We start from the raw sequence: 22,620 nt of genomic DNA, 5'->3' as shown, positions 1-22,620 counted from the left end.
GCGGGTCAAATGAATCAAGCACGAGAAGAAAGGCGTATGCGGGATGCGAGGTAAGTATAGCTTACACTAGTCTTAGATTGTGTAATATTCCCTTAGCGTATAAATAACGAATGGAATAACTAAAGAATTAAAATACGATGTTCCGTCGTGTAGGCGTACGGAACTAGATAATCAAAGATGAAAGAAACCATAATAATGGTTAAAAAGGAAGTAAATTGATAATTCGGTCATATTATGACGAAAGTGGTAATAAAAGGTTTATAAGTAAAAATGACCGTACCGTGTTAAACGGAGCGGGTCATGTAGTTAAGATGATAATAAATATCATCTCGAAAAGACAAACGGTCAATTCGGCCAAACGGGTCAAAAGGTGTAGACATCACCTTTTGACAATATTGACTAATGATCTTTTGTCGAGTTATATGCTTACAGGAATAGAAATCCAATGGATACTCGCATCGCTCTTACTTAGCGATTAAAAAGCAAGGTATTTATAAATCGGGTCTACTTGTTGATCCGGGCCAGGTATGCATATTCATGTCGTAGTTTAAAATGCTATTTTGGTCGAATAAATGGGAAAGAGAGTCTTTCGTAGTAAAAAGAACATAATCGACCAAAACGCCCTTGTTGGCTAATTCGAGCAAACAACCTTTAAAAGTTGTTTGGAAACGAGTTCTATGATTAGGTAAATACTTAGAATAAATATAGAAGCATTCGAAAGCGTTTTTAGGCTTGAAAATGCTTAAATACCCGTAACGGGTCAAAATAAGTATCCGAGTAAAAATGGGTTTAATTTGAGTAATTAAACCGACGATTAAAATCTAATATGATAGGCAACATTAAGTCGAAGAAGTATATGTGACATAAGGGTCAAATAAACATGTTTGATGGTGAAATCACAAACGGGTCAAAATTGGCAAAAAAAGGGAAATAAGCCGAAGACTTAGAAGTCTTAAATTTTGTTAAGTCGAATGTCGGATTTTAACCTCATAAGATGGAGGATTAAATTACGGACACGTAGGAAAAGGAATCGGGTAAAACGGATCAATAACGAAGAAGTTATGGCCGTTTCCGTAAAAACTGGCATAGCTGAACTAAGCTGCAGACCTGCTGATGCAGGGGCCACCGTAAATTACGGTGTCCACCGTAATTTACGGTGGAGTCGAAAAGTGTTACGATGGACTTCTTCTGATTTACGGTGGAAGAAGAAAGTTTCAGGGGCTACCGTAAATTACGGTACCCACCGTAATTTACGGTGGACCCTGTACAAATTGTATTTTGATCAGTTTTGTTTCCCGGACTCGTGTAGATACGTTTTAAATCCCGTATGACTAAAGCATTTCATGTTTTTATGAAATGTAGGTACATTTTGGATGCCGGAAGACGATCAAGCTCAATGAAGAACCGAACACGATAAAGACTCATGCTTCCGCACATTGCCTCGTTGTAAATTTTAACGACGAACTCAATCACGTTTGTAGAATAGCTTATGAATTGTAAAAGTTTTAATTTACTTTAAATTTCCTAAGGATACTTAACACTAAATACATGTCTGTATTCGTAATTTATACGAAAACCTTTAATATAATAACTAGAGTGTTACAAGTTGGTATCAGAGCTCATGGTTAAAGAGTAAGGTGTGTTCGGTTCGAGGCTTGATCGCAAATCCGGTAAGTGTATGTATATTAATCGTTAGCGTATTAAAGTGTTGTAAACAACACATAGGGTTATCGTGAAATACACGTTACCCCAAATTAAATGATAGATATGGTTAACAACATTTCGTGCGTTGACACATATAGTACAAAAGCCTTGTACTATGATACGGGCAATTAGTAAAGTTGACATTACTAACTTTGTGAATGTCTTGACTGAAGGACACTTACATTTAAAGATGGCAAATGTTAAACAAATGCAAGATGTGATAGAGGAAGAGTCCGAGGCATGACAAGAGGAACATGCCCATCAAGGACTAAATCGCGTAACGACCGCGAACAAGGCTAATGGCAAGAGAAGCCCGTTAGGGCAAGCATTATCAGGTGCACGTTTTAAATCATTGCATAAATAGTAATATGCAACAGATATGTAGAGATTGAAAGTTGCATATGTAGATTGAAAACTTGGAAAGACCTGAATAGAAAACCTATCCGGGATATTGTTTCCAAGAAAAACAGATAGAGGTATTACTTACATAGGGCGTGATGTGAAAACTGTAAAAAGGTCATGCGTGTCATGTGTTAATCGCTTACTCTGGCCAAGTAAGTAGCGGCATATGATACCATGAACTTCTTATGGCAGACACGTTTACATCTGATGTAGTAAGGGCAGGGTGAATGGGACTAATTAAAAAGTACCCAAATGAATCAGATAAGCAAAATATTTGATAATAATGTAAACGCACAACCAAGTGACGGGAGCGTATTACATTAGGATAATGAGCCCGGGGGAAGGGACAAACAAGCATGTAAAATGATTTAGACAAGCATTGGGAGGGAGTGTACTTACACTCGAACCCAGAAAACATCAAGCATGTAAAATGATTTAGACAAGCATTGGGAGGGAGTGTACTTACATTCGAACCCAGAAAACATCAAGCATGTAAAATGATTTAGACAAGTATTGGGAGGGAGTGTATTTACACTCGAACCCAGAAAACATCAAGCATGTAAAACGATTTAGACAAGTATTGGGAGGGAGTGTACTTACACTCGAACCCAGAAAACATCAAGCATGTAAAACGATTTAGACAAATATTGGGAGGGAGTGATACTTACACTCGAACCCGGAGAATGTAAACATGTAAGATGAGTTAGATATGCATTGGGAGGGGGTGTACTTACACTCGAACCCGGAAAATGCAAATATGTTCCTTAACGGGTCATTTTTGTAAAACGTTGAACTTAAAGATAAAGTCAGAATATAAAAACCGAAGCGAGGTCTTAATGCATACCGGGAGGGTTGCAATAATAACAATTTCGGTAAAACACCCGGTGGATGGGTAAGAATTAAACACATGCGTAAACCAAGAGACGTGAACGCGGGTTGAAAGATCAAAGTAACGTGGATTACGAGTTATGACTATAAAATCTCGTATATAGAAATTGTGAGTAAATATGTTCAACTATTCGAAGTCGAATGGGTCGAATAAAGAATAAAGTTGATTGTTTATAAGTGATGGATTTCGCATTAATAGGTCAAACATGTTGAATACAATATAACGCCGAATGGCACAAATGAGCACTAGCCAGATAAAGGTAGTGTTAAATGCAAGAGAATAATGAGCCCAGCAATGGGACATAATCAAACACGAATGTATGTAAACTGAATAATGGTGAGCATAAGATAAACCGACGCATAAATGACGTGAGAAATCATAAAGTCGGAAAATGTGCCCGAAAAGAAACGAATGTAGCCTTAGACTACGGTCAAGGTCAAAGATAATATCAAAACGATAATAAATGATGTTAAGCAAAAACATGGTGCCTTAACGCCGTATGCGTATATAAATGTATACACATTTGAAGGAAGACTCGAATAAAAGATGATTTACGGAATCATCATAACCTACGAGGTATTAATTAGAGCAAAAGGTCTACGGGGCCAAAACGACCCACGGGTCATGATTAGAAAGAAGTTAAAGGGACTTCGCCTTAAAGAGGTGAATGTCTAATCAAAAATAGCCCATAAGGCTAAGTGATAAACCAACGGGTTAGATGGAATAAAGCAAGGAAATCAGTTAAGAATCCCCGCATAAAAACTAAGACTGTAAAGGATTAAATTACGGACTGTCAATATCCCGGTATGGATGATTGACACAAGATAAAGAAAAGATCCTAAAACTAAAACTTCGGTTTTAGTAAGAAATAATGTCCTTACAAACATAAATTCTGATAGGAATTTAAATAGTAAGCATGAAAGATACAAGTCTTGACACTGATAGGCGCAAGATAATATATTCGAAAGGTGATATTCTCAAAAATGAAAGGTTGATATAAATTAAACATGATGTAACACAATCACGGTCAAGAAATGTAATGTGAAGTAGAATCACAATATGACCAAGCAAGCGGTAAAAAGGAACTGGACAAATAAGTCTAGTTAGTGAGACCAGTTAAGGCCAACAATTCAAGTCAAGAAATTTGGTTTGCTCGAAAACGGTGGGATCGGTATAGCTGAACCGAATAAATAAATTTGAAAACAAAAGAATTTGTTGCTAAAAGTGAAATATTTCACTAAAGACCTTTAAACGGGTCAAAGTAACGGATTCACAAAGAATTTGATAGGATATGAAAGCGAGGAATATCGCTAAGTTAATTAAACCAGTGGAAATAACGAGATTACGTTATTTCCAGTCGCATTATGTCGTGTAAGATACATAGATGATTAATAACCAAAAGAGTATTACCATACTTTTCTGGTAATACTAACAATCGGTTAAGATAGGAGAAATGCTTAATTGATTATCGAGAGCAAATGCATGGAGTTAAACTCGATAAATTACGTAAGAAAAGGTTTCGAGGACGAAACCTCTTTAAGGGGGGTAGACTTGTAACACCCCGAAAACGGGTTTGGTAATCAAACCCCGTTAATACTAAAATACGGGTAAAGTACCGTTAGAGGTAAAAGCAAGCTGGTGAGTATTAGGATTTTAAATAAATAAACCTAATATTAAATAAAATTAGTATAAAGGCTTTGAGGAAATAAAGTTTATACAAGGCCCGGTCTAACGGGACTTAAAATAAACTTAGTTATAAATTCCCCCGAACCCACTAATTTAACTAGGAATGTTTAACCTAGTTAATAGATGGGAATATTGTTAGGAATAAGTAGGTTGTGGCCTACTTAATAACGAACCAAACACGAGGGGTTAAAATGGGATAACTTAACAAAGTTATTTAATAAAAGAAAAATCAAAATAAAACACACACTTCAAGTGTGTGTTCTTGATCGACCAGGAGGGTGCTCCCAAGAGCTCAAACCCTAGAACCCAACAAATCATCAAATTGAAGCCTGATTCAAGGTCAAAATCGATGCATGAATACGTAGAAACGATCACCTAGTCGTGGGGTCGTAAGGTATGTCAAATTTTTGATGTTTATGAAGTTGAGATTTTTGATGAACTTGTGAAAATCGAAATCGAAATTGAAGCTTGAATGATTGGTGTTTGGGTGAAACTAGGATGAAATTCATGCTCAGAAACAAACCCTAGTTGAAAACTTGAAGAATTAGTACTAAAACTAGGAATTTGATAATTACCCTCTTATGTGCTAAGTGGGTTTTGATTGTATAGTGAAGATGATGATATGTTTATGCTAGAAATCATCATAGTTGATAGTTGATGCAAGATACTTGAACAACTTGCAAGTTCGAGTAATTGATCATAAGTGATAGTGGTGAATTTTGGATGTTAATCTTGGTAAAAAAAAAATAGCTAGTTAGGAACTAGTTAGTAAATATGTAAAATCATGCACATTAGGTGTTTGTTAAAATGCCTAAATGAAAACTAAGTGTTGATAATGTGCCTAATTGAGTCTTGTGAACTTAATAGTGCAATCATATGTGTTAATTGGTGATTTGACTTTTAAATAGTCAAACCGACCATTAATAAGATCGAATGGTAATTGTGATAGAAAACATGTAAGATGGAATAGTCATAATTAATGATGACTAATATAACCGTCTTACGAATTATGATGATAGTTTGACGCTTGACAAGCTAGGTAGAGGCTTGGAAAGGAAGCGGGTCAAATGAATCAAGCACGAGAAGAAAGGCGTATGCGGGATGCGAGGTAAGTATAGCTTACACTAGTCTTAGATTGTGTAATATTCCCTTAGCGTATAAATAACGAATGGAATAACTAAAGAATTAAAATACGATGTTCCGTCGTGTAGGCGTACGGAACTAGATAATCAAAGATGAAAGAAACCATAATAATGGTTAAAAAGGAAGTAAATTGATAATTCGGTCATATTATGACGAAAGTGGTAATAAAAGGTTTATAAGTAAAAATGACCGTACCGTGTTAAACGGAGCGGGTCATGTAGTTAAGATGATAATAAATATCATCTCGAAAAGACAAACGGTCAATTCGGCCAAACGGGTCAAAAGGTGTAGACATCACCTTTTGACAATATTGACTAATGATCTTTTGTCGAGTTATATGCTTACAGGAATAGAAATCCAATGGATACTCGCATCGCTCTTACTTAGCGATTAAAAAGCAAGGTATTTATAAATCGGGTCTACTTGTTGATCCGGGCCAGGTATGCATATTCATGTCGTAGTTTAAAATGCTATTTTGGTCGAATAAATGGGAAAGAGAGTCTTTCGTAGTAAAAAGAACATAATCGACCAAAACGCCCTTGTTGGCTAATTCGAGCAAACAACCTTTAAAAGTTGTTTGGAAACGAGTTCTATGATTAGGTAAATACTTAGAATAAATATAGAAGCATTCGAAAGCGTTTTTAGGCTTGAAAATGCTTAAATACCCGTAACGGGTCAAAATAAGTATCCGAGTAAAAATGGGTTTAATTTGAGTAATTAAACCGACGATTAAAATCTAATATGATAGGCAACATTAAGTCGAAGAAGTATATGTGACATAAGGGTCAAATAAACATGTTTGATGGTGAAATCACAAACGGGTCAAAATTGGCAAAAAAAGGGAAATAAGCCGAAGACTTAGAAGTCTTAAATTTTGTTAAGTCGAATGTCGGATTTTAACCTCATAAGATGGAGGATTAAATTACGGACACGTAGGAAAAGGAATCGGGTAAAACGGATCAATAACGAAGAAGTTATGGCCGTTTCCGTAAAAACTGGCATAGTTGAACTAAGCTGCAGACCTGCTGATGCAGGGGCCACCGTAAATTACGGTGTCCACCGTAATTTACGGTGGAGTCGAAAAGTGTTACGATGGACTTCTTCTGATTTACGGTGGAAGAAGAAAGTTTCAGGGGCTACCGTAAATTACGGTACCCACCGTAATTTACGGTGGACCCTGTACAAATTGTATTTTGATCAGTTTTGTTTCTCGGACTCGTGTAGATACGTTTTAAATCCCGTATGACTAAAGCATTTCATGTTTTTATGAAATGTAGGTACATTTTGGATGCCGGAAGACGATCAAGCTCAATGAAGAACCGAACACGATAAAGACTCATGCTTCCGCACATTGCCTCGTTGTAAATTTTAACGACGAACTCAATCACGTTTGTAGAATAGCTTATGAATTGTAAAAGTTTTAATTTACTTTAAATTTCCTAAGGATACTTAACACTAAATACATGTCTGTATTCGTAATTTATACGAAAACCTTTAATATAATAACTATAGTGTTACAGATTTGTAAGAATCTTAACATTTTTATGAATAATTTCCAACTTCCTTCAACCTTTTACACTCAAAACCTTAAAACCGGTAGAAACGGAGCTTGAACCGGCTAACTAATCGTCCTAACAGTTAAGAGGTTCAAGATTCGAATTCTATATACAAGGTTCACCGACGATGGGTTAAACTCTAAACCGTTCACCGGCCAGACTTGGGTGATTCCTGTCCAAGCCAAAGAAACGAGTGGGAACAGAGGATATCATAGTTCAACTCGTTATCAAACTACCTCGAAATGACAACAAGTAATTAAACAACCAAGAGTTAGACGAAAGGCCGACCAGGTCAGACTTGCTGGCCGAACGGCTAGGCTATTCGAACAGCCCAGCCGATCGGACATGCCAGCCGATCAACCAGGCCAGCCGATCGGCTAGCACATGGCGTCTCACTTTTCAAACTTCCTGAGGTATGGTATTGACGAAGTGATGTTCGATCGAGTATGCTACTCGATTGGTGAACATTACTCTTCGGATCATGAGATACTATGCTTCAACACTTGATTGATTTTACAACTCGTTCGTAGTAGGGAATGCCAGCCGATCGAACAGTCCGTTCGATCGAGCGACATCCTGATTGAGAACCACTTCAAAAGTTCCCAGCCGATCGGTTAAGCCGGCTGATCGAACGGACCGTTCGATCGATCGACCTGAAAGGTAAGAACACCTTAGTGTTCTCATATACTACAACGAAAGCTTCAAAAGTTCAAATCCTCAAACACAAACACACCAGAGGAAGAAACAATCCACTCGAATGGCCCAGCCGATCGAGCCTACCGGCCGATCGAACAGGACTGTCCAAAACGGACATACCAGCCGATCGAACAGCCCGTTCGATCGAACCTGCCGTTCGATCGACCAGCCTGTTCGACCCATTCACACTTGTCTGTTTTTCCACGTTACTCATTGTTGTGCTATCGAACTATTCAGGCTCACCCTACTCGCAGCGCTCCCTTCAATCCATAATCAATCACTGTGAGTATACTCGATCCCTTTTTGCTTTTAGCACTTTTGGGTGTTACATACGTTGCTTATACAAAACATAAACGATCACACTACTCAAACTATTTGAACGCTAACCAATATGCATGTATCACGTGACTTAATGAATGCTTGTTGATTGTGTTTACACGTGGAATGCTGTCTACCTGCCTTAACGACATAGTACTATAGTTTGGACTCAGCACCCGTTCACACGGGGGTTGTTAAGGACAATTACTTGCATGGATTACGGTGGTAATCATGTATTGCGAACCGTCTCGGACGGTCAACCCGCAATCATTGGTATCGATAGGTCCATGTCGATAATTAACTAGCTTCGTTTTCCTCTGTGTACGTGCTGGTTATGCGTAAACTATTCAAACTCTATATGCTATTATCAAACTTGTATGCTCACCTTTACATATTATGTATTGACTTTATTTTAACGTATGTGACAGGTGTTTAGGATGCTTACTTGTTCTATCTGCTGTAAAATCGAGGCTAGGAAAGAGTCTAGAAACCAAGACAATTTATATTATAACTTATAAATTAGCAACATAACTGGGCTTTAACAGGTTGTACGTTTTGCTTAGATGGTGTAAACTGTTGTAGCCTGTTGTTTTAGGGTTGTAAGGTTTTTAAAGATGACGCGTGTCTTTCTTGATCTACCACGCGTCTCCACCACAGCTTTGAACCCACTGTCCCACAAAAGCTCGGTTACCCATTTTCACACCTCAGATATGTTACCTCTACCAAAATTCCGGTCACTTCTCTCTCTCATCTATAGAAAGACGACGGTGGTTTTGCGGTGGCAACGCTGCGACAATGGTGCTAGGTTCCCTCAAGCGAACGATGATGCCAGTGCTAGCGGCTAGGGTTCAGATTTGTTACCGGTAACTAGGGTTTCTACCAGGTCTAGGGTTGACTCCGTCGTTGATTGAGGTAAGATAACATTGTTTTGATCACTTAATTTTGATTGTATGCTTACTTTCCAACCCACCATTCATCTGTAACTCTGACGAGAGGAAGAAGAAGAGTGTGAGGAAAGCGGAGATGGTCGTTTGGAGGAGCTGTATAGAGGATCAAAGAGGAAAATGCAGATTTGGAGAATTGTGCTTTTGATGATACGGGTATGTTTGTTTGATCTGTTATTTTGGTTCATGTTTTGGTAACAGTTTTGAAGTTATGGTTGTTGAATCTGATTTTGACCTAACTCAGTAGGATTTGGTTAATTTAGTTTTATTGATTAACAGTTAGTTAATTATCTCCCATTTTGTGATGTTTTGAGCTTGAATTTACTGACTTCACTTATGTTGATGAATAATAATAATATATAAATTTGCAATCTTAAATTTTTGTGGGTATTGTTTTGGAAATTTGCAGGGTGTTGTCAAATTTTACGTTTTCTTTTTCGATTATATCGGTTGTTACAGTGATAACAACATTGTATAATAGTGGGTTGAGGTTTGGTGGGCCTATTGTGTTGGTGTATGGTTAGTTGGTTGCTTGTGTGTTCACCATGGCTGTGGGTTTGTCTATTTCTGAAATTTGTTTATCTTATCCAACTTCTGGTGGTCTTTATTCTTGGAGAAACTTGCTGGTCATAGTTGGGCACCCTTTCCCTCTTGGATCACTAGCTGGTAAAAAATCAATTTAATTTCTTTAAATATAATAACCATATAAATATAAAAGTATGATCTGAATGAATGATAGATAGGATACAAGACTTTTTATGAAGAAGAAAATCTCAAACTTCAAAATACATGGTTAAGGCCTTGAGGGAATAGGGAAGAGATAAGATGTGGTGGCAACTGGTAAGGGTGGAGAACATGGCTCTCTATGTTGCTTATACCCAAAATGACCAAAATTACCCAAGTACGGCGATGAGGATTGGAGCTCGAACACCGCCGCTCATACGATTACTATTGCTGACCCCGTTGACCAGCGAAGAACCGGAACCCGTTTAAGAGCCCCATGCTTCAGCTTCATAAAGGTACTTTTTCATCTTTTGTTTTGACTTTTGAATTTGATATTTTTGGTATATAGGTTTATATGTTTGTTTGGTGTGATTGTTGTTGTAATTAAATCACTTCTTATAAATGCCATCTTTTGTTTTAGTTTGAGATATTGTTGTTGTTATTCAGATCGATATATCATTAATGCCTTCTTTTGTTTTAGTCGTTATGAAAAACTACTGCTAACCAAATTGTAATCAAATTGTGAAAACTAGAAACATGAAACACATAATAATTAGATTGGTTATGCAAATGAGAAACATGCAATTACTTTCAATCCTGGATTGATCATGCAATTGTAAAACTCCTTCCAAACCCCGATTCGCTTTATCGCAAGCTTCTTTCAGGTCATTATCTTCTCCTTTAACCTCAGTAATAATAATCGATATACAGATTTTAAATCTATATGAATCATTTAGTTTGTCTGGTCCAGTTTAATCTTCGTTCGAAATCTTGCAATCAATTAAAGCCAATGGCTGCAGCTGTAGCCCAAGCCCTGCGGGCAAACAAAGACCTTGGTTGACCATGATGGCATTGCAGCTTAGGGTAGCCTGGTTGATGAAGTTAGACAAGGAAGTCCAGCCGATGGTGATGAAGAGAACTAATAAGTACGCAAAGGTGTCTTTTGGTTCTAAGTAGTCAAAAGTAAGACTTTGAAAACTATCATTTATGGTAATGTGTTTTGTTGTTGGGGAATGCTTTAATTTCGTTGGTTAGAAAGTTTTTGGTATCATGCCTTGAGTTCATTAACCAAACTTTACTTCATTCTTTGTAGCTAGAATAGTAGATGTGGCCGCAACACACATGGAGTACGCCGCCGCAACGCGCGGCGGGTAAAACTACTAGTTTATGTTTAATTTAAATCTGAGTTGTCGGAACAGGATTAATTGTTTGGATGTTATCTGTAATAACTTGTTATTTATTTGGGATACGGTATGGGACGTATCATTTTAAACTGAATTTATATTAATAGTTGTTGTGGAAACTTCTGGACAATCTGTTTCGCTCAGTGCCACGCCCCGATGATTCCGCCATCGGTTGGGGTGTGATAGTTAATGTGAAGAAATTAGACCGAAACATAAAGTATATAAAATAATAACTAAGTCAATTTAGAACCCACACATTGCGACGAACCTGTCAAACAGGGAAAATATAGACAACGTAAAAACGTTGAACCACACAAGTACGTTGCGTCGTGTTAACTGATGAAATTTAGAACAAAACGTAAAAGCATTGAACCATATATGCACGTTACGTCGTGTTAACTCGCAAAATTTTGAGAAACTTTAAACGAAAAATTTGCGAAATATGAAAAGTAGGAGACCAAAATTGTAAGTAAAAAAACCGTGAGATTAAATTTGTAAAAAGATGAAAACTTTTGGTTTAAAAGTAGAAAAATCAAATAGTTTTGGATTAAAAGTCGAATATTAATTTTTTTAAATCACCTAAGCTTTAGTTACAAACCCTTCATGCATAAAAATGTGGAAATTACCTAAAACATAACCTCAATAATAATAAGAGTAAACTGTCATTTTGGTCCCTGAGTTTTGATCACTTTTGTCCAAAACTCAAACCTTTTGCATCTAGGTCCCTGTGGTTTCAGTTTTATTGTCATTTTAGTCAAAAAGTGAAATCAGATCATATTTGTCCTATAAAATCCTACTATTTTGTCTTTTTTCTCAGGAGCAAAATAGTCATTTTAAATTTTCATAATTAAAATAATAAAATTAAATAATCCATCACAATATCCTCAACAATGGGGACTTACCCGTTGCAATATCACCCTGGTGATTATCATTCGTAATAGTGTTCATACCTGGATTTACTGCAGAATTCGTAGCAAGCGACACACCATTACCAGTAGTGGCTACGAATAAACCCTCGGACGCCTTATTTTCATCAGAGATTCGTTAACACCAGGACCTTAGGGCTTTGACGAAATTACTGTTTGCTGCTTAATGAGCCGATTGAGGAAGATTAGGGGCCTCCTTTTCGTGTCATGAGCAAATCCTCCAAGTTGAGGTTCACCAGAACCCTATTCTCTGAAATTGGAGGTATAGATGTTCGTATACTATCCCCTGCTTCTCCCTGACGTTGAGCAACATGTGGGTTATTACAATTTGGGGGGGGGGGGGCGGATTTGATTACAAGGGTTAGAAGTTGGCTTATTAATGTGCGTATTTCCATACTGAGAACCCAAAGTAGGGAAATCCAAAGGGTTAAGGGGTAGTGAAGGGTCAGGAGGTCGATTTGGGGAGAAATTGTGAGAAGAAAGCTTACAATCTGATGGAATCATAGACGAAAAGATGAAGATTTAGGGTTGGCGTTTTTGGGTGTTCTTGCTGAAGAAGATGAGATGACAATATAAATGGATTATTTAATTTTATTATTTTAATTAAGAAAAATTAAAATGACTATTTTGCCCTTGAGAAAAAAGGACAAAATAGCAGGATTTTAAAAGACAAATACGACCTGATTTCACTTTTTGACCAAAATGACAGTAAAACTGAAACCACAAGGACCCAAATGCAAAAGGATTGAGTTTTGGACTACAGTGTCAAAAGTGACCAAACCTCAGAGACCAACATGACAGTTTACTCTAATAATAATAAAATAATAATAATAATCAAAAAGAATTATTGAACAAAAATTAACGAAAACATTTAAAAAATCTCAATAACTTCATGCAATAATAATAATAATTCCAAAAATAATGGAAAGACCCACCCACCCATTTGTTTAAGTCTAAAAAGCTATATTTAAGTCAAGGGTTTGCGGCCAAAGCCAACTTCAACCCTAAAACCCCAATTCTCTCTCCCTCCCAATTTTCAAACCCTAATTTGCGCAGCTTCCTCCCCATTCTTCCTTCCATCAGGTAATCAAATCCCAATCTTACTCTTTTTCCTTACAATAGATACATTCATAATGCAATTATTATTATATTTTATGAACGTTATACCTCTTGTTTGTTCATGCTTGTTTGCAATTAGCAGCATCGCTACAAATATATCTGTATTGCTCTGTATAACTATAAATTTTACTCTTTTTTGTTATAGTAATGTTGTACACTTATACCTGCTGTTTGTTCATGCCTGTTTGCAAGCTAGAATATATGTATCTTTGTGTATAAAGAGTATCTCATCATAACTATAACACACAGCCAGAAAAGAGGTTCAAAATGTTTATATTTGGGATATTATTCGTATTATTTCTTTGGTTTTCCAAGTTAAACTGTTAACATCCAGTGGAGAAGCTTGAAAATTTCCACCCGAGGGTCGGAAGTCACCAAACCTAAAAATTCTATATAAGTAAAAAAAATTATAAAACCGGGGGTTGAAAACGTATATACCTAAAAAATTCTACACGAAACGTACATACATAACACTGTTGAGCGAAAAGTTTGGGGGGTCGGGCGCCCCTCTCGACCTCTTGAAAGCTACGCCCTTGTTAACATCTGGAGTTGTTTAAAGAAAAACTTTAAAAAAGATTGAGCAAAATTTATCTAATTTTTTTTAAATACATAAATTTAGCACAATTGATGCTCTGAATATTTGGTAGAAATCTCAAATGATGTTTAATAAATAATAAGTATTGTTTGATAAATTTGGTGATTATTATATTTTAGTATTATGCAATGTTTTTTTTTTTTTTGTGAACATATATTAGTTATATGTTTTGGTTCTTATGTTTTTTTACGGTTTTTATATGGTGTAGTTTGGAGCTGTGGATGCTTGATTTGCTGTAATCATGACAGCCAAAGCAAGCATTCTTCGAATCACTTACTCAACCGAGCTTTTAGAAGGAGGAGAACTCCATGTCTCCTCAAATTGTCTTCCTGTAAAAGCTTCACGCTTTGAACCCGCTGGTCATTCTTTTCACGATGTGGCACTCAAGCTCTGCGGTTGTTTTATGGATGAAAAGAAAGAGGTAGAAGAGACTGACGAAAGCGTTCCGAAAGAAAAAGATCAGGACTTTATGCAATCATCCGGTTCGTATAGCAGTGGGAAAGGTAAAAAGAAGTCCGGTGATGGAGCCAACCAACAAGATCATTACGCGTTGTTGGGTTTGGGTAATTTACGGTATTTGGCGACCGATGACCAAATCAGAAAAAGTTACCGTGAAGTAGCTTTGAAACATCATCCTGACAAGCAGGCGTCGCTTCTTCTTTTGGAAGAAACGGAAGCCGGTAAGCAATCGAAAAAAGACGAGATCGAGAACCATTTCAAGGCGATTCAAGAAGCGTACGAGGTTTTAATCGATCCGGTGAAAAGAAGGGTTTTTGATTCTACGGACGAGTTCGACGATGAAATTCCAACCGATTGTGGCTCGCAAGATTTCTTTAAGGTGTTCGGGCCTGCGTTTTTGAGAAACGGACGGTGGTCTGTTACTCAACCGACACCTTTGTTAGGAGATGAAAACACCCCGCTTGATGATGTCGATTTGTTTTATGACTTTTGGTACGGTTTTAAAAGTTGGAGAGAGTTTCCGCATGATGATGAATACGATCTCGAGGATGCCGAGTCGCGTGAGGAGAAACGGTGGATGGAAAGACAGAACGCAAAGCTTTCCGAGAAAGCGAAAAAAGAAGAAAGCGCAAGGATACGGTCTCTTGTCGACAATGCGTATAAAAGAGACCCGAGAGTTTTGAAACGAAAAGAGCTGTTGAAAGCCGAAAAACAGAAGAAAAAAGAAGCGAAATTTATGGTGAAAAAACTTCAAGAGGAAGAAGCTGCGAGAGTTGCGGAAGAAGAAAGACGTAAGAAAGAAGAAGATGAAAAACAAGCCGCAGAGGCTGCGGCACAGCAGAAGAAAATAAAGGAAAAAGAGAAGAAGTTATTACGTAAAGAACGAAGCCGTCTTCGAACCGTATCAACAAACGTGGTGGATCAGCGTCTGCTTGATCTTAACCAAGATGATGTCGAAAATCTTTGCATGTCACTAGACGTTTTAAAACTAAAAAGCTTATGTGATGACATGGAAACACAAGAAGAATGCGTGCAAGCCGAGCTCCTTAAGAAAGCGCTTGATAACCTGGATCCTTCCGAAAAGGATAACAATAACAATAATAATATTTCAGCTTCCAGTCAACGAAATGGGTCTGTGAAAGTCAACGGAAATGTTCAGAAACAAAAAAAGGAGAAACCGTGGGCGCAGGAAGAGATCGAGCTTTTGCGAAAAGGGATGTCGAAGTACCCTAAAGGAACTTCTAGAAGGTGGGAAGTTATATCGGAGTACATCGGGACCCACCGCCAGGTGGACGAGATTCTTAAAGCAACAAAAACCGTTCTTCTTCAAAAACCCGATCCCACAAAAGCGTTTGATACGTTTCTCGAGAAAAAGAAACCCTCACAGCCGATTTCATCTCCTCCGACAACTCAGGAAGAAAACAAAACGGTGGAGGTCAACCAAAATACAAACGAAGTTGTCGAAAATGGTGTCGAAAGTGGTGTCGAAAATGGTACGAATTCGGATTCCGATGAATGGTCTGTTGGTCAAGTAACCGCGTTGATTCAAGCTCTGAAAACGTTCCCGAAGGAAGCTAACCAGAGGTGGGAGCGCGTTGCGGCTGCAGTTCCGGGGAAAACGGTTAACCAGTGCAAAAAGCAGTTTACTTTGCTCAAAGACAAATTTAAAACCAAGAAAAAGTAATTTTCTGAATCTTCTGGCTCTCCAATTTTGACTTTCTGAAGGGTAAAACTTATTTATTGTTACAGTGCAGATGAGGTTTAATCTATGAACTACAAACCCTTATTCATTATCAATATTCTTTGTTAAGAACTTAAGGTGCAATTTAGTAGGTTACAATTTATGTTATTATATATTATTATTGCGAATTCAGACGGTTCGGATGGTTGTTTAACGTATGGGATCATATTTTTTGTTGCTAATGTTGTTCGGATTAGTTGAAACTGTTTGAATTTACTTCTGTTTGTTGTTTGGTTAAAAGAATGCATTGGCGTTTGGTTGATGTGTTATCGTCGTTTTACCAATGATAATTGTTACATGGATCTGTTAGTCGATAACTGTTTTTTACCGAATGGTAATTGTATATGACTATTTAGAACTTGAGGCCATGGACCGCGGAATAAGTTGCAGCAACTTTAAATGATGAGTAACTAGGTTTAGTTGTCGTTTTGATCGGGGTGTTTATGGTTTGGTACTTCGGGTAAGCTAGGTTTGACGAAAGCTATAGGTGAGATTGCTAACTACGGTTTTGGGAAACGACCAAAACCAGCTGGGTTGGGTGAGTTGGTCGGATCATCTAGTTTTTGTTTCTTGACAATTTGGCTAGCTTGAACTGGTTTTTCTATTATTCTTTCAATAATGAATAAAATTAGGTTTAAAGCAGTTCGTCGCGTCGTGGTGAATTTCTTTTGTTATTTAGTCTGTGTTTACATGTGTTTTGAAATCACTACGAGCGTGTTGCGAACGGAACTGCTGACAAGAATAAAAAGAAAATGTAGAAAAAAACACTAAAAGATAACCGAAAGAAAATCAACCAAAAAAGTTGTATGGTAACGATGTTGTTCGTATGAAACCCGTGGTCAGAGGTTAGCAAATTGTTCAGCAAATTGTTCTGGGTACCGTTACCAAATTTGCCGAACCAAAAGATTTCCAATATCAATTCGGCACCGACTTTTGGCATTCCTGGTACCGGTTCACTACAGATTTTTACCTTCATATACCGAACTCGTAACCGGTATTTTCGGTATCAGTACCAATTATGTATCGGTTGGCACCGAGCTCATCCCTACCCGTGAAACTAAAAAAAGAAAAAAACTAAAAGTTAAAAAAAATCAACAAAAAAAAATTGTACGATACCGTTGTTCGTACGGTAACCGTGATCAGGATGAGCAAATGGTACCGGGTAGCAACATTGAATTTCCCGAACCAAAAGATTTCCAATATCAATTCGGCACCAACTTTTGGCGTTTTCTGTATTAGTGCCGGTTTTTACCTTCATGTACTGATACCGAACAGGACCGTACCGGTATTTTCGATACCAGTACTGGTTCGATACCGGTTGACACCAAGCTTATCCCAACCCCTGATATTAAAAAAAGAATTAAAGTAAAAAAGTAAAGAAAATAACTATTATTATAATATTAAAATAATAAAAGTATTAAAAAAACTGTATATTATTATAATATTAAAATCACTATTTATTTAAATTCGTTTATTAATATACAGTAGTAATAGATATACATGACCATATGTTCCTAAATAGAAAATATGAACAAGTACTATAGGTTCGCTAGTTTCAAGTTTCAAACCCTCGAATGGATTGCTAAACCGATTTGCTCTGGTTTAAGCAGTTTAAATGGCGACTTTATTATTTAAGTTGTCTCTTCCTGTTGCTATATCAAGTGTCGGTACCATATCGATACCATAATGAACCGAACCAAAATCGATTGGATTCGCACCATTAACGTTATTTTTACCATTGCGTCTACTTTTTTATTTAATACCACAATGTCTACTTTTTTATTTAAAATTTATTAAATATCGGGTCGGTACCATATCGATACCATAATGAACCGAACCAAAATCGACTGGATTCCCACCATTAACGTTATTTTTACCATTGCATCTACTTTTTTATTTAATACCACTGTGTCTACCTTTTTATTTAAAATTTATTAAAAATCGAGTCGCCTCGTCGCGAAGCGCAGGTGTAACCCACTAGTTTTGTACAATTGTGTAATTGTGTTATGTGGTTTTTGTAACTCATTACTTAGAAATTGATTCTATTGACCTTAAATACATATCAAATTCAATGACTTTTATAAATACCAAAAAGGCAAATTGGAAAATAATAGTCCCACCTTTCTGAAGTTGGCCGATAATAATACCAAGTCAGTTATTAGCCAATAATAATCCGACCTCGTCCAATTTTTTTTGTAAAATAGACCGCCGTTAAAATAAGCTTAACGGAGTTAAGTTTTTTTCCGAATTACAAACCGATGTTTTAGGGCTTTTGATCAGAACGAGGATACAAGCCGATTGATATAAACTTACCTCGAAATTGTGTTCGAAATGGCTAGAATTTTGTTAATTGGAAGTTAAACACCCGAATTGAAGCACCGTTTTCGTGGGTTGGGGGCAGTATTTCGAGATAAGTTTTACATCAATTGACTCGTACCCTCGTTCTGTTCAAAAGCTCTAAAACATCAGTTTGTAATTTGGAAAAAAACTTAACTCCGTTAAGCTATTTTAACGGCGGACTATTTTAAAAAAAAATGGACGAGGTCAGATTGTTATTGGCTAATAACTAACTTGGGATTATTATCGGCCAATTTCAGAAAGATAAGATTATTATTTTCCAATTTTCCATACCAAAATAACATTCAACAACTAGTTGCATTTTATAAAAGCATGACCTTGTAAAAAAGACACATTTGTTATAATAAAATCTGATTAAAATTTAATAAATATTATCAATTTGGAAGAAATGCAAATAAAAACAGCAAGTCCTCTGGGTTTTGAACAAAAGAATTTTACTGTACAAACAGGAAGGTCAACAGCCAAAAACCCATTAATAAACTTCCTCAATGGACCTTATTTTGCACCAAACAAACATCCATAATTTCAGCAACAACCAGCAATCGTCACAAACGAGTCGCCTGAGGGAGAAGACCGGAGATGACACCCGCCATCCTCACCGGATTTGTGGCCCGAGTTCGGTTTTTGAACATAAAACACCAAGTAAATCTGTGATGCTCTCACCACCTCATCGTCGACTTCGGTGATCCAAGCGTCATCACACTTGTACCACTGCTCGTTTAACCGCAAATACGTCATGTAATGCCCGGATTCAAGCATACCCGAATGAGTAATCACCGCAAAAACCTCGAAATTTGTTGATATCTCCGATTCATCGCCATCGAACGCAAAGATTCTGTTCCCGAATCTTTTTCGCACGATTGACGATGAAACGTAAGGTGTCATGTCCAACGAAAACGGGAACTGCAAATGCCGGTCGATTTTTCGCGACGCTTTTCTAACCAACGAGTGTTCGAATCGCTTCACGTGTAAACATAACACCAACGGGAGTTTTTTGATCGACATTTGCTTCACGGATTCGTGTCGTTCTCGACAATTTTCGCAGTATAATTTCTGGTCGGACCCGAGTTTTTCCGGTCTTGTGAAGAGGTCTAAGCAGCTAGCGAGAGTCGTTATCCCTAAATCGGTTGACTTTTGGGGTTTGTTAGGTGCGATACGGTCAACGCTCGTGTTGAAATCGAGAGAGATATCGACACAAGGATCGTAAGTTGTGGAAGTGAAACCGCAAGTCGTGCAAGTAACGTCTGATCTTAATAAGCCCGAAAACGCTCTATGAACTACACAATGGCAATCTCCGGTATCTGTGTAAGAACAAAACGCTTTTCTTTTATCAGTAATTTGACCCTCCAAAAAGCGAAAAAATTCGACATTTTTGTATTCGAAAGACTGGTCGTTTTGCCAGCAACATGAAACAATTCGAATACATACATACGAGTTACGACCGTATAATGGCATCAAAATTACCTTTATTTGTGCCTTTTGTTTTCCCTTCTTTCTCGTGGATCCGATCAAGAACCGACATAAAGAATTCATGAGCATCTTGTTGTTCATAACACGCAAGATTTTCTGAAAGCCGCCACCAACTGCAACAAAAACATTGATTCGATTAATTAACATATTAATCGATATATTGATGTATTATATTCGTAAACGAAAGTCATATTAAGCTAATCCATTTGATCTCGAAAGTCAAATAATCTCTTGTTGACTTTTAACGACTGAAGCAACGTCAAAATTCATTCAAAGTCATACAATACAACCAAAAGTAAATACTTGACACTTTGTATCCGATCTATCACTTGCAAACGTTACTTACTACTGAATACCAGTGTTGTAAGAATTGCTAGGCGCTAGTCAGCCGGTGGGCTACTGACTAGCGTTTAATCGGGATTAATCGGATTGGGATTTTATATGTAATTTTCAATTTTATATGCATAGACACACATTGTTATATGTAATTTTTCTAAGAGTAAATTACAAAAATCGTTCTTTATGTATGTCATTTATTGCAAACTGTGTCCTTTATCTTCAATAATTACAGAAAACGTACTCGATGTTTGCAAACCCTTGCAAGTTATGTCCTTTAGACTCAGTTAATTTTTTGTGGTTAAATCTGACCAAATGGACCCCACATGAGGGTATTTTGGTCATTTTACTCTCATGTGAGGTCCATTTGGTCAGATTTAACCACGAAAATACCCTCATGTGGGGTCCATTTGGTCAGATTTAACCACAAAAACTGAGTTAGGGCTAAAGGACATAACTTGCAAGGATTCGCAAACATCGAGTACGTTTTCTGTAATTATTGAAGACAAAGGACACAGTTTGCAATAAGTGACATACATAAAGGACGATTTTTGTAATTTACTCTTTTTCTAAATAGACATGTTTTAACACCGTCTTCGGCCCATATTTTGAAGTAGATAGGATTAATTGCCAGAATTTACAAGTTTTGGCCGGAATCGCTAGACTGCAAGCGATTTTTGGCCGATTAGATGCAAATTACTCGGTGAACCCGGGACTAGCGATTAATCAACGACTAATCGACGGCTAGTGCGATTTTTACAACAATGAGTGAATACCGATCAAATAAAATCATGCAAGTACGGAAATGCGATCAAGAACAGCAATTAAATAGCAAATTCCAATTGGATAATTAATAATTCATAAAACATATAGCAACAATAAAATGGCAAATACCTGTATAGAAACTGAGCCGGGCTATAAGGCGCCCGATCACCCGAAAACACTGCCGAAAAGATCACATCAATGTCACACGACAAACAAAACCGATCCGAAGACGTTTTCCGGCACAAATCGCGATCATGCCTACCACTAAGAAAATAATTCCTAACAGGAGGAGCATGAAGCAATGCCTGCAACACAGAATTCATAAAACAAGTGTTGCCCAAATTGTTCAACCCTCTTAACCCAACCGGAAAACACGATTTCGATATCCTCCTTCCATGATCCCATTCTCCACCACTAACACCAACAACCCTTTTCAAATCCTTCAAATCCAAACTCAAATTCAAATTCAAATTCAAATTCAAATTCAAATTCAACCCACCCTCAAACCCTAATCTTTTCCTCTTATTATTATTATTACCAGATCTAACCCCATCAAGATTACCCACAATCTGCTCACAAATCACAGCCCTATCAAAATCAGGATCATACACCTGATCATCACAAGCAAAACAATAAAGCTCAGATCTTTGAACATCTACAGCAATCTCATGACCAATCTGAGTTTGCATATGCAAAAGGGCATGATTTGACCCAGATGGTAAAGAACAAGACATTGATGAACAGATCAAACAGATGTACAATCTACCCTCATACCCACAACAAAAACTGCATCTGGGTATCTCAGATTTTGATTTTCCCATATGGGTTTTTCCATATGGGCTTGTTTTGACCCATTTTTGGATCAAGTTGAACCCTTTTAACCCGTATCTTTTCTTGTAATCCAAAAGATGGTTGCAGGGATTCAGGGCTGTTGACATTTTTGGTGGGAAAGTTATAAAAATTAATAAAAATTAACAAAAAATTGATAAAAATTGATAAAAATCAAAACTTGATCTGAAACAAACAAAAAAGAATCAAGATTTGATTAAAACTGAAGATAAATTGGGGATTTTGGATAGAGTTTGAATGAATCAAGAAACAGAATATTATTAATAATATTAGTTATAAAGATAGAAAGGGGTTTGAGGAGGCGCTTTTTAGCAGGGAGTGGAGAAGAAGACCGACTATATGTTGTATTGTATGTTCTTCTACTTTCTTCTCGTTAATTACGCGCATTAATCTGGGCCGTTGGATGGATGATCATGTTAGTGAGCCCACTTGAGATTGGATCTTGACCGTTGATGTGAAATTATTGTGCTCTGGTGTATGTGGACCTCATGTGTAAGTTGCGTGGGAGTTTTATATTGGTGGTGATCCCACTAATTGTGTTGCTTAATCAAGTGCTCTATTCTTCAACCGTATCTTTTGTAATTAGGAATAAAGAAAGTGTAGTAAAAGTTAACAGTTCGGTCCAGCGAGTCGTGAATAGTAATTTCTCGACTCTTAAGAGTTGCTTTGTCTTTAGTAGGATCGGTTTTACAATTCAAAATAGGATTGTGACGCAACTTGTTGTCGTTTACCTGCTGTTTCTGTTTGTAATATATTG

General features: G+C 37.1%; 2 protein-coding genes across 2 annotated transcripts; one reads left to right on the top strand and one right to left on the bottom strand.

Moving 5' to 3' along the window:
* Positions 1 to 13,137: 13,137 nt before the first annotated feature.
* On the top strand, positions 13,138 to 16,301 carry LOC110926083 (dnaJ homolog subfamily C member 2). Its single transcript, XM_022169837.2, has 2 exons — positions 13,138 to 13,254; positions 14,094 to 16,301. The coding sequence occupies exon 2, from the start codon at positions 14,127 to 14,129 to the stop codon at positions 16,026 to 16,028; it is 1,902 nt and encodes a 633-aa protein (XP_022025529.1). The 5' UTR covers positions 13,138 to 13,254; positions 14,094 to 14,126; the 3' UTR covers positions 16,029 to 16,301.
* A 2,476-nt stretch (positions 16,302 to 18,777) lies between these two features.
* Positions 18,778 to 22,194, bottom strand: LOC110926309 (ubiquitin C-terminal hydrolase 22). Its single transcript, XM_022170059.2, has 3 exons — positions 21,144 to 22,194; positions 19,908 to 20,026; positions 18,778 to 19,744 (listed from the first exon to the last, which is right to left on the bottom strand). The coding sequence occupies exons 1-3, from the start codon at positions 21,950 to 21,952 to the stop codon at positions 18,969 to 18,971; spliced, it is 1,704 nt and encodes a 567-aa protein (XP_022025751.1). The 5' UTR covers positions 21,953 to 22,194; the 3' UTR covers positions 18,778 to 18,968.
* Positions 22,195 to 22,620: the final 426 nt, after the last annotated feature.

The sequence above is a fragment of the Helianthus annuus genome, chromosome 17 (assembly GCF_002127325.2).
Source record: "Helianthus annuus cultivar XRQ/B chromosome 17, HanXRQr2.0-SUNRISE, whole genome shotgun sequence".
NCBI lineage: Eukaryota > Viridiplantae > Streptophyta > Magnoliopsida > Asterales > Asteraceae > Helianthus > Helianthus annuus.
Note: the sequence above shows the minus strand (reverse complement) of the source record. Positions and strands in the feature narration are given on the sequence as shown.